This window comes from Drosophila sulfurigaster, chromosome 3 (genome assembly GCF_023558435.1).
Source record: "Drosophila sulfurigaster albostrigata strain 15112-1811.04 chromosome 3, ASM2355843v2, whole genome shotgun sequence".
NCBI classification, from domain to species: Eukaryota; Metazoa; Arthropoda; class Insecta; order Diptera; family Drosophilidae; genus Drosophila; species Drosophila sulfurigaster.
In genome coordinates this window covers 11,101,651-11,115,129 of record NC_084883.1, presented here as the reverse complement: position 1 = coordinate 11,115,129, position 13,479 = coordinate 11,101,651, and the positions used below count along the sequence as shown (strand labels likewise).

The 13,479-nt window shown below is 37.3% G+C and overlaps 2 protein-coding genes across 2 annotated transcripts; one reads left to right on the top strand and one right to left on the bottom strand.

Annotated features, from left to right (window-relative positions):
• Positions 1-373: 373 nt before the first annotated feature.
• On the top strand, positions 374-3,403 carry LOC133840377 (radial spoke head protein 4 homolog A). Its single transcript, XM_062272179.1, has 4 exons — positions 374-791; positions 848-1,040; positions 1,579-2,494; positions 2,588-3,403. The coding sequence occupies exons 1-4, from the start codon at positions 472-474 to the stop codon at positions 3,292-3,294; spliced, it is 2,136 nt and encodes a 711-aa protein (XP_062128163.1). The 5' UTR covers positions 374-471; the 3' UTR covers positions 3,295-3,403.
• A 1,274-nt stretch (positions 3,404-4,677) lies between these two features.
• LOC133840376 (uncharacterized) lies at positions 4,678-12,565 on the bottom strand. The gene is made up of 6 exons (XM_062272178.1): positions 11,706-12,565; positions 11,453-11,542; positions 10,390-11,393; positions 10,109-10,328; positions 6,180-9,942; positions 4,678-6,021 (listed from the first exon to the last, which is right to left on the bottom strand). The coding sequence occupies exons 1-6, from the start codon at positions 12,563-12,565 to the stop codon at positions 4,786-4,788; spliced, it is 7,173 nt and encodes a 2,390-aa protein (XP_062128162.1). The 3' UTR covers positions 4,678-4,785.
• Between the last annotated feature and the right edge of the window lie 914 nt (positions 12,566-13,479).

Genomic DNA, 13,479 nt, shown 5'->3' with positions numbered 1-13,479 from the left:
TTGCGTTTTAATAACTTGGTTGTGGATTCTTTTTGGAAAAATCAATGAATTTGCCACAACTTTTTGTTTGACGAATCGTCCATCTTTAAATAATTATATACTTAAACTAACATAGTAATTGGTTGCTGCATGCAATCAGACTATTAAAAGTGTGATGTCATAAATCAAAGTGTATTCCAATTTCAATTCTGGTAGTATTTTCATATTTTTGTAAGTATTGTTAAGTATTTTAATATTAAATATTTCGCAATATTATTTTGGGAGTCATTTATAGGATTATAATTTTTCCTGAGACGAATTTCTCACATTTATTTATTTTATGTGGCTGCAATTATTTTAGAATGAATTTACAGTAGATTAGAAGCTTAGTATTTTCTATCAATCACAAGGCGTTTTGAGTAGTTACATATATATTTTTTTTGAGAATACATAATATTTAGTAAATAAATAAGTAAATCATTTATCCCAATAATGGATAGTGATAATCAATCGTGTCGACATTTTTCACTTGACTCAACGTCATCAACTCAATCGGATCGTCCGCAGACCACAAATAAAAAGAAGGTGAAGAAGACTCCAGGGAAGCCAGAATCAGAGGTGCAGATATCGCCACCATGCTCCGATATTATAACATCGTCATCATCCTCATCGACCACAATATCGATGCGTGCTCTGGACTCTGATAGTCGCGTGCCAAAGCCAACGACTGTCGAAGCTCCAAATATCGGTTATGAGTTAAACATAGCCAAATCTGTGCTGCAACAATATAGTACTCTAAGTGGGGATAACCTGTGAGTACAGTGTTTATGATTTATGATGAATACTTACAAGAATGTGATACTCGCAGTTTTGATCACCTCAGTGATATTGTGAAACGCGTTATAGACGAGCGACCGCCAAACGTAATTGATTTCTTCGAAGAGTTTAGTCGAAACGTGCGTGAGCAAAAGTTCCATGTTCCGGAGCGATTTCCGCCAAACGGTGTGTTTGCCGACTGTCGCATGTTTCGCCCGGCCAAAAGAATTTTGGGTGCTATTAAAGTAAGTTGACAACAGTTCCAAAACTTTAATAAAATTGTCTCGAATGTCCGATATCGTAATCCATTTTAAGAGAATTAATATTAATTTTTTCTGTAGCTATCTTTATAATCCAATTGCAATATAATTTCCTTAAGCTGCTCAGAGTATAGCTTTTATTATTTTTCATACAAAACTTATTTCGTTTTTTAGGCTCTTTTTTAATAGAAATTTAAATCATGTATGAATAGTAATAGTTTATATAAATTAAAATGATTGCTTTCAAATTATAGTTATTTACATGTTCTTAAGAAACAAATATCTCACATTTATATTCACAATTGATATTATTCTCAAACTTCAAAACAAAAATTATTTATGAGTTTAATATTTTCGATTAACTAAAATCTCAATTTTGATGACAAGGCGTAATATTATTGCCACAAAATAGACACAACTTACTACGAGTAAAAATTATTATTTAATACAGTATTATTATTTTTTTAAATTTATACTATTATTAATAAGGGTTGCCTTTATTAACTGGTTCTTCTGATTTTAGCTTCCTACCAATGTAGAACATGATTTTGGGGCTGATGAGGATCTTGGAGAAGAAGCAGTCATCTACGCAGATACAGAGCTGCAAATAGATCTTGATGATTCTCTTCGCATGTTTGTTACATTCAATGAGCGTGTTGAGCAATTGCAATTCTATTGGAACCAAGCCGGCTTTAGCATTAGCAAGAATGATATTTTTCAATTGGCAAGTTCCATAAATCGTTTGCAAACTCATCCATCGATAATGCAATGTCGCTTCTGGGGTTGTCTTTATGGTTTAAAGAGTTCCTATTATATCGTCGAGGCTTCCTTGACACGTGACGAAATGTTATCACGTTTGAATATGATGGAGGAAGAGATGCGCGAAAAGCAGCTGCCGTTGAAGATGCGGAAGAATCAAGAGTATAAACCCAAGCCAGCGCATATTGGACCCGAGCTAACTCCAGGAATCTATGGTTGGGAGAATATTGATCCTGACGATTTAGCGAAAATGACACCAAAAGCTGAGCCGGTGCCCTTAGCGGAAGAGATCGAATTCTATGACATTCCACCCGAGTTTATCGGTCGCGGCTGCAATCGATTCTCATACTTTGTGGTCAATAGTCTCTATGATGATTGGATTGAATTGCCAATTGTGACGCCTCGCCAAATTATTGTCTCGCGCCATATCAAAAAGTTCTTCACTGGTGACTTGGAGGCAGATGTCGTCTCGTATCCCTGTTTTCCTGGTAAAGAGAAGCATTACTTGCGTGCAATGATTGCTCGCATTTCCGCGGGAACTCACATAGCCCCGCAGGGATATTACAGACGCATGACGAAGAAGGAAAAGGATCTGTACGATGGCATCAATATGGATGAGATGGAAGAAGAGGGAGAGGAGGAAGAAAACTACAACGAGGGCGAAGAAGATCAACTGCCAGGTATGTTTCATTGGATACCACTTGTAGTTGAATATACATATAATCTTGAACTTGACTGATGTTTGCTCCTTTCTTATCATTGTGTTCCTGTAGATAACGATGTCATGCTTATGAAGAATGAGCGTTTTGAGATTGAGCCATTGAGCACCTTGGCAACTCCCATTGCTTGGGTGCATTGCCGACCAAACATATTGAACCAGGGACGGATTGTTTGGTTCGATGAGGAAAAGGCAAGTAAAGAGCGTGAAAGAGCACTGACTTTATACTTAAAGATGCGACTAATGGAGGAGATGGAAGAGGAGGCAGAAGAGGAGGAGGCTGAAGCTGAAGAAGAAGGCGATGAAGAAGAAATGCTTACCGGTTTTATTCACGCAGAAATAGGACCAGACATCCTGTCATCCTGTGGAAATGATATGAATACAGAGTGTCCATCTCCCTGGCTTGTACGCTTTACCAGCAAGTATACAAATCTGAAGGAACGATTGTTGATCATGCAATCGAATCTGTGGCCTGGAGCATTCACATTCCTGTTTGAAAACACTTGTGAATCTATTTATTTAGGATGGGGACACAAGTTCTGTAGGCGAAATATACCGTTTAATCATTTACCAAAAGTACAAGAGGAGTTTCCTCATGGAAGCGAAGACTTCATTGAATCAACCGATCCATCCGTCGAAGACGAGTTGGCCTACAATGAGTGGCTGCTCAACAAACAGAAGCGACCCACTGAACTCGGCGAAGATGGCAACGAATACGACATGGGAGAGGATGATGATCAGTATGGCGATGACGATGATTAGAGCGATACTCATTAACAATAATAATCAATTATGCTGCCATGTACATACATATTATTTTATTAATTTGAGTGAATGAATAAATAGAATCACAATATTGTCCTGGTGCACAGATTTGATACAGTTAAAATCTCCAACTTTGCCAGGCTTTCAATTAGCTTCAACAAATAATCTTTTAGAAGATTGATTAGATAAATTCATTATTGTTTTTTGAATTTGTTTGTCGATTGCCTGATTTTTAAATATTGTTCTTTATACAACCCCCAAAGATGATATTCAAGAGCGCATGCGTTCAAAAAAAACAAACCAAATACACAAGAATTTTCATTCCACATTAAACTATTTCGAAATCAAAACGGAGATATGTGCTTGATAAAGAGAACCAATCAAAGAGATATTTTAGTTTTATTGTTTTGTTTGATATTATTAATATTTAATATGTCCAAAGTCGATGCCGATGAGAAGAATATTAATAAGTTATTGAACAATCAGGCCGTTGTTAGTCGTCAAATAATGTGCATTCTGGAGAAAAGTCCTTGCGACCAACTAGGACGACAATTAAAAGGTAAGTACACTAATTTACATACATTTCTCTATGAGTAACAAATTGAAAATAAGCTTCAGTTGTTTAAGGTGCTATACATTGTTCATACATTGATACAATAAAATTTCGTCTCTAACACTCCTATAACTGAAATAAACATTCTGGGACACCATTACAAAGTTTACAATCAAAATAAAGTTTTTTTTCCAAAAAGTTTAATTCCTTTAAATTAATTTTTCAACAATGGCTTTAAATTTTAAATCTGAACTATCTTGCAAAATATGTATATGTAGTCGTTGGTGTCTTGGCATTTCTTGCAAACCCAAATTTCATTTTTTATTTACCTTAATAAAAAACAATGATTCCATTTTCATTTCAGCTGCTCTTCCAGAAGTCATAACCAGAAAGTGCCGCAATTGTTCTCCGCAGCAAGCGCAAAGTGCTCAGAAGCTAACAGCATTTTTACAGGCTCGCTATCCAGATGTTTGGGCTATGCTCTTGCGGAAATATTCGACTGCTTAGGTCAATTGTGTGTATTGAATGTGTACTACAAATATTTTGCTGGATAAGTTTCATATATACAAATTGGGAAACATTTTTTGCAAGCTTTGGTGTCTTGGCATTGCTTTGAAACCCATATATTAGAAATGCTAAATTAAATTTGTATTTTGTATATTTGTTGTAAAGAAACTCTAAAATAATTTCCAAATAAACAAACTTTATAAACTATAGTTGGAGTACAAATGATGGTTGGACAGCGATGAAAACGGTTCATTTTTGCTATCATCGACCTTGTATTGACAGTGGTAACATACTTTCATTAAAATGAATAAATATAGCAATTTTTACTTAAATAGTTTTTATTTAAAATTATGGAAATTATATATTTACAACACATACATTTACAAGACAACAAGACAAATTAGTTAGTCCGATTTGCAGATCTTTAACTATCTGCGTATGGAGCTGTTTAGGGGTAGGTAAGGGGAATATGTCGGATACATTGGATTGGGTTGAGTCGCCCGTTGCAGGGCACAGGCATCCTGATACTGTGACTGCATATTCATCACACCCATTTGCATGGGAATCTGCGAATTGGGATATTCACCACCCGAGCTATAGGTGCCTGTGGGAGGACTCTGCTGTGGTGACATTCGGTAGCTATTGATAGCTCCATAATGTGACATCAAATTCGGGCTGATGTGCACGTTTGCAGTGCGATTGTTGGAGTTACCACCGATGGCGGCTGAAGTGTGTTGCACGGGGGCTGAGGGCGTGTTGCGAGTGTTTCTGTTTGTATTTTGCGATGATGTGATAGGTGCGATGTTCATGTTGCTCGCGTAGTATTTGTGGTACTGCAATGGAGCCACTTGTGTCTGCAGCATATTCGGAGGAGTTGATATATTCCGATTTTGCATCAACAAATGCGGCGGCGGTGTCATCGAATTGGGTGGTAACGGATGATGTGGGGAGGGAGTTAAGCTGGACTGAGCTCCAGGCGATGTATTGCAAGGTTGCGTTTCCAGACAATTGGTTAGTTGTTGCAGCTTAGACAGACTACAAAGGTTGCCACCAGCTAATGCTGGTGTAGTGCCCGAACTGTTGGACACTGATATGGAATCATGATTTGCTTGTCGTTGGTCATTCGACGTAGCCGTCGATGGTGGTCCCAAGGTGCTTGAGACTGGGATTCGAGGTGTATTCGATACGGTTTCATTGCTTGCAATATTGTTTTGCAAGTAAAAGTTGTTGACAGCACAAGCCGAGGTTGGTTGATCGATACGTTGATGCGAATTGGAAAGGGAATGAACTGAGCTATTTAGCGACATTCTTTGTTGGATCATTGTGGGCATGCCAACAATGTCATAGTTGGATGGATTCGACGAAAAGTTTTGCGATATTTGTGGAATGGGTACATAATCCAATGGTTGCAAGTTTTGCTGATGACCATGCTGCCCACTTAGTTGCGTAAACTGCAAACTGCCCAACGAATCTTGCTGCGCTTTCGATATATTCGCAGCTGAGCTTTGAGCGTGCTGATGATGAGTATTCTGTGCTGTAGTTGCGCTAGCTGTTGGAATTTTTGTTTCACGTTGTTGTGCGTTATTCGATGCATTACCGCTACGAATTTGCTTGGGGGTCGGTGCTCGGTGCGACGTAGTCGGTGAATTTGCCACAATATCCGGCTGCAAATTGAAAAAAAAATAATTAAAACATGTTAAAAACTTGCAGTCGAGTGGAACGAACTATGCATACATAGTGCTATACATTTAAAAGTAACAGAAAAATAATAATACTATATAATGAGCCTATTAATAAACAGATTTCAAGTATTTAACATTACCTGCACATTGAGTTTCCTATTAGCATGTTGTTGGTGCTGCGAGCTTCCTATAATGTTCAAATTAGGTGAACCTTCTGGAGTTAAATTCATATTAATATTGCTTTGTTGCTGGATGTGTGAGTTCTGGATGGACATGTGCATCGGTGTCGTTGCTGATTGATTCTGCATTGAGCAGTCTGAATATTGACGGTGCATGTGTACGTTATTGTTCTCCGCTGCGTGATTGATAGTACCACCAATGGGTGCCGGGGATTCCATATTAATCTGCACATTCATGCCGCAGTCATAGTGCTGAATCTGGGATGCATTTGTGGCGGATTCTGCATTGTATGTCATGTTGGTATTGACATCTGCTTGGTTCCCAACTGGCAAGTTTGCATGCGATCCCGTCTGTATAATTGGTTGTGCAATTTTCAGTTTTTCTTCGCGCGAAGTTACCAAAGTGGCATTCACATTGTGATCTGGTTTTTGTTTCTGAGGCACACCAGTTGGTTCTCGGCTGGGCAACAGAATAGTTGCTTCCGGTTGAGTGGCACTGGCATGGCGTGGTCCAGGATTTTGTGCATTACTGACGGATTTAATTTGTTGTGGATTTATCTGTTTTTGTTGTGTGGCGCACTTCTGATTAAAGTTGCCAGCTTGATTATTCAGATTGTACTCATTGCAATTGGTTAAATGAGCATCGTCTCTAGGAGCATTGACAGTGTTAACCGCATTGATGTTTTGCGTCTTGGACATATCATCTTTTTTAACGCTATTCTTGCGCTCTACCTTTTGCTTATCCTTGGGATGATGGATCTGATGATGCGCATGCATTGCAGATTGATAAGGATGATTCTGAGCCAAATTATATCTGTAGGCCATTGTAGCCAGATCTTTATGGAATTGTTTATCCTTTTGTGAGGGTTCCAAATTGCTTATGTTGTAGCCATAATATTCCCACTGACAGTACTGTGAAATGTGGTGATAGTTGGGCATTTGATTGATGGGAAACTGTGATGGAATTAAACTTTGTAACTGGGCATGATCATTGTTTTTTAGTTGGATTTTATCTCTAATTGGCAATGCTGTTGACGGAGCACGAACATTGGATTTATCCTCTTCCTTGACCTGCACAAGTTGAGTTTGCTTCATCGCCTCTTTGTCGGTCATGGAGTTCACTTTATTTGAGTAGTAAGCTTCGGGTTTCTTGCCAACGTTATTGACGACTTCTTGCTTCGGCTGCGAAGTTTCCATAATTGCTTTTTTATTAATTTTTGGCTTCATATCCACTTCTTGCATTGTAGGAGCAATTACTGGCTTTTCCGCAATTTCCTGTTCTTTAATTGCTGGATTTGTTGCCTTGCTAACTTCATTGTAAAATGTTTGTTCCACTACAGCTTCATTGGAATTTAATAACTTTTGCTGTTCTTGCTCCGGTTTCTTGATCTCAACTGCTGCAGGAGTAGCAACGACTTTTGTATTGGTGTCTTTACTTTCCGTAATAGTTTCTGTAATGGTTTGCAAGCTATCATTTGTAACTTGTTTGGGTTCGATGCTCATTGCTGCGGCGTTGCAAACAATTGGCTGACTACAGTTCTTTAAACTCTGATCTAAGTTGGTAATCATATCATTGTTTTTATGTTGCTGCTGTTCTTTTATGTCGACCAGCATTGAATCCGTTTTCTCAACAACTGGCAAAAGTGTCTCAATTTTTTCTGATGCAACTGCAATGTTGTTCTTATGCTTTAAGTTTCCATCTAACATCTCAGGGCTTCCAGTTAACACTGAAGCAGTAGGCGCAGCAGTCGGAGTAGCTGGGGCAGCAGTGGGAGTTGTAGCCGGAGTAGCTGTTACATTTGTCGGAGTTGTAGAAGCAACCGCAGTTGGAGTAGTAGCAATTGGAGCCGGAAGAGGAGCCGTACCAGGAGCAGAGGCTGCAGCAGTAGTAGCAGGAGCAGCGGCAGGAACAGCAGAAGGAGCAGCTAGAGAAGCAGCAACAGCAGGAGCAGCAGCAACAGAAGGAGCAGCAACAGGTGCTGCATTTTCTAGAACAGCCTTTATTACATCCTTGGACTCAACCACAGGATTCTGCTCCAACTTGCAATCAACAGTTTTGGGTTCAATAATTTGTTTATCGTATGAGCTTGTATCGGAGAATAATGTTTTCTTCGTTTTCTTGGCAACTGCATCCAAAACTTGCTCGTTACATTGCTCAGGGTTATTTATTTGTTTCGCATTGTCCTTTGCCTGTTGTACTGGTAGTTCTTTAACAGTATTAACAACTTCCTCAGGAATGGATTTCATTGACTCGTCATTATCGCAATCAGTTGATGCAATTTCATTAGAGATATTCTCCACAGCTCTGTCTTCTTCGTGACGTTTCCCATTCGATTTCTTCCCTCTTAATTTGGGAACAATATTAATAGGTTTGTCAATTGACTCCTGTTTCTTAATATCCCGACCGACTTCCTGGACAATAGTTGCCGCTACTATAGTTTTTTCAACACCTTCTTTAGCAGTAATTGATATATCCTTATGATTGGAAATGTTATGCTCCATATTATCAATGTGGTCACGTTCAAAATGTTTCCTCTTGTTTGTGTGTGGAACCAAGTCCTTTCGCTTAGCCAAACGCAAAGCCCGTTTTGTTAGCATATTGGAATCAGATGACTCAGATTTCTTGGAATATTTACTATCCGATGAATCAGAATTCTCGATCTTCTCTTCAAAAGGACGCTTGCACTTCTTGGAATCAACGAATGTCGAAGGCGTCGACTCGGCGTAGCACAAAGTTTTTTCCAAAAAACTGACGTCTTCATCGAATTTGTCAGAGTTCAATAGACTGGGTTTAGAAGTTTCTTTCATGATTTCAGTTGATGCAAACACTTGGGGTTCTGCGTGCTCCTCGCTTTTCTTTTTAAAGAAATCTTTTTCGTCACAATTATCCTCGAATTGATAACTCAAATATTCACGATTTGATATTGGCTTGATGTTATTAGTCGGCGATTTGGAAATTGACGTCAATGGACTCCAACGCAAGCAATCGGCTTCAATAATAATTCGAGTTTTGCTATGCGCCACTCTATTATGATGCATCAAAACCTTTTTCCAATCGATTTTCACCGTAATCTGGTATCGAATGTCGCCATCATTCTTACGCAATTTAATAAAATTAAGTAGCTCAAAAGCTAAAGCAATATCGGATATAGCTAAACCGGTTTTAATAGCTATATCCTTAAAAGTGATGACTTTCTTATTCCTGTATTTATACAAGTATTCAAGCACAACCGATTTCCAATATGAAAAGTACGAAAGTCGCCCCAGATCTGATAACGGTTTCTCCGGTGTGCCTAATTGTCCTTCTTCACGACTCAGCAAGTAGCTAAAATCTATTAAGAATCTTCCATATCCTTGTCTTTGATATTGCGGCAACGTCAAAATGCACGACACATTATATTTTTGAGAACAGTGTTTCTCTTTCGAAAAATAGCCAACGAGATGGCAGCCAACTTGATCGTTTTTCGTCAGGATGTAGAAAAGAAATGGTTCCACATCATAATAAAGCGTTTTATGATCAAGAAAAAACTTGGCAAGCAAACACAAGTTTTGGCAGTAAATCTTATTCACATTGCCATCCACTTCAAAGACTGATATATCGCCTTGACGAAAGATCTCTGTGCCTGGTGGTTGTTTCCAAATGCACTTGTTTTGATGTCTGTCCAAGACGGAACGGCTTTTTGTGTACTTTAAGCAGAACTCGCATAAAAACAGCTTCAAAAGTCTAAGAAAAAGAGATAAGATAAGATATTAAAATAAATCATGAAAATATTTTTTACTTTTAACTGTCAAAAATTATTACTCATTCTAAAAGCATTTTTTGCTTTTGCATTGTATCTCTTCGTCGAACAAATTGCATTAAATAAGAATATTTATATAAATTAACCAACCTTGCATACTCCTGTGGAAATGGACTAGAATACCAAGTCTCAATATTCCATTTGCCAATTTCTATGGATTTAGGACTTTGTCCAGAATGCAGGTGTGATGGACTTTTCTCCAACGGATTTTCACAATAGTTATTTGATACTTTAACCACTGCTTTTTGTAATACCTCTTGATACAAGTCAATATCCAATTGATTCACACCAGGTGGTAAGTGTTGATTTTCTATAATTAAGTATTATTGAAAGGACTGTAAATTAAAAAAAAAAATATATTTTATACATACCAAATTTTGTCTGACTGATTGTAGTATCGCTAGGATCCTTCAAATTGTCGATGCATTCATCATAATCTGTGGTATTGGAATCTTTTGCATTTAGAATTTCCTTTGTTTTATCTTGAAATTGATCGGCATCATTATTCAACATTCGATACTTCAGCACTGTCTCTTTAGTAAGATATGGAATATCATCATCTTGTTTTAAAAATGATTTTGTAGTTTCAAGAGGCATTGATTTCAAGATAACCATCTTCTTTTTTCCTGGATTCACTGGAGTCTCTTTTACAGCATCGACAGTTTTGTTGGGTGCTACACTTATTGGCTTTATTGGTTCTATAGACGGTGATACTTGAGAATTGACACCATCCAATATTTTAGTTTTTGTATAACTAAGGCCTTTGAAATTATTTTTATATTTGTTGTCAACTGGGTTTTTTGCCACTGCTGCAAACCCCCAATTTTCTGATGAGCCTTCCAGCAAACTTTCTTTATCATTTGATGATGATCGGAAATCAAACTTTTTTTCATTCTCAAAAATGTTTTCCTTTAAAGTACTTCTATCCGAATCATAATCTTCATCATCATTGTCTTCATCGCATTCTGAGCTATCACTCGAACTATCGCTTGAATCCGACTCGGAACTTGAAGATGTGCAAGAATCTGATGAGGAACTTTCATCCTGATCATCGCAGCCAGCATTCTTTTCATCATCATCGTCCTCTTCATCTTCACTGTCACTTGAGGAAGTTGATGATGATAGATCCGAATATGTTCGTTTCCGGCTTAGTTGATTTGCAATTTGTTCACGTTGAAAATTTGGTTTCTTTTGCTTAATTTGTGTGTCAAATTTGTTAATTATGGCGCAATTCTTTTTCTTTTGTTTACTGCCGCCCACTATATTGTTACATTGTTGAGACGTTGATGGATTATCAATGAAACGTTCATTTTTTATCATCGGTCGCTTGCAATTAGTATAAGCTTTCTGCGACGAATTGGCGTACTGATTAACTCTGAAACAAATATGATTTTTATAAATAATTGAATTGTTGAAATGTTGTTTAGTAATTACCTTTCACTTCCGAGTTCAAACTTGATGCTGGAACTATCTCTTCGAACAGATTTGGGATTGTCAACATTTTGCTTCAAACATGCTTTGCATCTGGAATAGTACAAATTTGATTATATGTAATTCATTGACATGAGTGTTACTTTTTTATAAAAATATTATTTTCTTCAAATTTAAGATTCAGTAAAATAATAATAAGTCAATGAATGGACAGTTCTACATTACAATTATAGTCGTTCACCTCTAGTTAACTTACCGATAGGGATGCTTCGGCTTCTTATCTGGAATCGTGTCCAGACATGTCAGATGGAAGTGATTTTTGCAAACGAAACATTGCAGTAGACATGGTCCTCGGTTTCGTATCTTGCACACTGCGCAATCAGCACACTTTTGGCAGTTCCATAAAGTTCCCTTCGTAACAAGCATATAGAGAAGCACATATGATTGAGACTTGCATCTGCCCGCGATGTTGGCACAAGTCGTATGCAATGATATTCCACATTGTTTACAAGAGCTTAGTGGTTCTGGAATCCCATTGAGATTCTTTTGAGCGTTGCCCGAGCAATGTGCACAAGTCTCTTCGCCCTTGATAAGTACATCTGTTTCTGGCGCTGCTTTTCTCGGTGTTGTCAATGACTTTCCCTTTTTGTATAGCTTTCCTTCCTGTATCAAGAAACCAGCATCAACGGCCTTTTTAATGGATGTCTTGATGACGGCTTTAAAATCCACATCGGGCGACAGATCGATACAGTTAAACTTCTGTATATAGTTTTCAATATTTTTTATAGTAGATCCTTCACATTCCCCCAAATCATTGACGGCCTTGGCAACGACCTTGTAGAGATTTGTATTTTTGTCAACTTTAATTCGCCTTTTGGCCATTGGAGCCTTATAGGAATGTAAGCCTTTATTGTAAACTTTGATCACCGCTCCCGACTCGACTGCTTTTTCCAGTTTCTCTGCAACGATATCTTCGTGAAACTTATGATGCGTCCCGATGGCTTGACATATTCTTTGCACACTCGGTCGCTGTTTCTGAGATCGGATTTTCGAAATCGCTTCGAGTATCCATTGCTTCCATGTATCCATGTTGATGTCATGAGCAGATTCCCTCATTTTGCGGTTCCTTTAGCTACAAATAATTGTCTAAAAATAAATACAAATATTTAATCTTTAAATGTGTAATTAACAATTGAAGCAAAAGTTTGTTGTTCGTTTCAAAGCCAAAAATTCGTAGATATTCGTATTCTTATTCATACGACGCCAACATTAAATTATAAAACTTAAAAAATTTTGCAAGCAAGCCCACATTTTAAGTTTTTAATTTAAATAATGGCTGTACACTGCAAATGTTTATGGAATTCATAAATACTATTACTATAAAAATTATTTAATATGAAAAGGGAACATAATTTTTTTAAGCACTCGGCGTTTCTGTCGACTTATGTATACTTTTTATGCGGATGTCTATACATTCGTGCATACTTACATACACACACACACATAGAACTTACATACGTGTGTGCATGTACATAAACTCTTTAGAAATATGTATATTTTAAGGTTTATTCAGCGGCTAACTATAATGTTATCGAAATAAAACTAATTTTTACGAGCTGAAAACATTAATATCCTTTTAGTTAATGTAAAAACATATATTTTAAATTCACTTTTTATGTTTGTATGTGTATACATTTGCATGCAAGTACGTTCTCTAAAGTATCATAGTGGGCTCAATTGAGATTGAAATGCAGAAAATGTACCCAATTTTCTGAATGTTCACTAAATCTGCTATGCTGCACGACAGTTGAATTAACTATAGCACTGTTTATTGTTATTTAAAAAACTTACAGCGCAAAGATTTACTGCGTATTCTGCTTAGTTCACACAAAACTTTATTTGTTAATAAAGTATATTTTTCACAAGTGTGACCGCATTGCCAAAATACCAAAACTAGTTATACCTGTTCATTTGAAACAGTGGAATGAAATGTGTTGAAGGATGCATATATAATAACTATAACATCTCTT

What these genes read in the sequence shown, in the direction of transcription:
- LOC133840377 (XM_062272179.1), top strand. Translation starts at nt 472, where the DNA reads ATGGATAGTGATAATCAATCGTGTCGACATTTTTCACTTGACTCAACG. An exon ending in ACTCTAAGTGGGGATAACCT is followed by an intron (nt 792 to 847) that starts GTGAGTACAGTG and finishes TGATACTCGCAG; the next exon opens with TTTTGATCACCTCAGTGATA. An exon ending in CGAAGAAGATCAACTGCCAG is followed by an intron (nt 2,495 to 2,587) that starts GTATGTTTCATT and finishes GTGTTCCTGTAG; the next exon opens with ATAACGATGTCATGCTTATG.
- LOC133840376 (XM_062272178.1), bottom strand. Translation starts at nt 12,565, where the DNA reads ATGAGGGAATCTGCTCATGACATCAACATGGATACATGGAAGCAATGG. An exon ending in AATCAGTCAGACAAAATTTG is followed by an intron (nt 10,329 to 10,389) that starts GTATGTATAAAA and finishes ACTTAATTATAG; the next exon opens with AAAATCAACACTTACCACCT. An exon ending in TTTCCACAGGAGTATGCAAG is followed by an intron (nt 9,943 to 10,108) that starts GTTGGTTAATTT and finishes TCTTTTTCTTAG; the next exon opens with ACTTTTGAAGCTGTTTTTAT.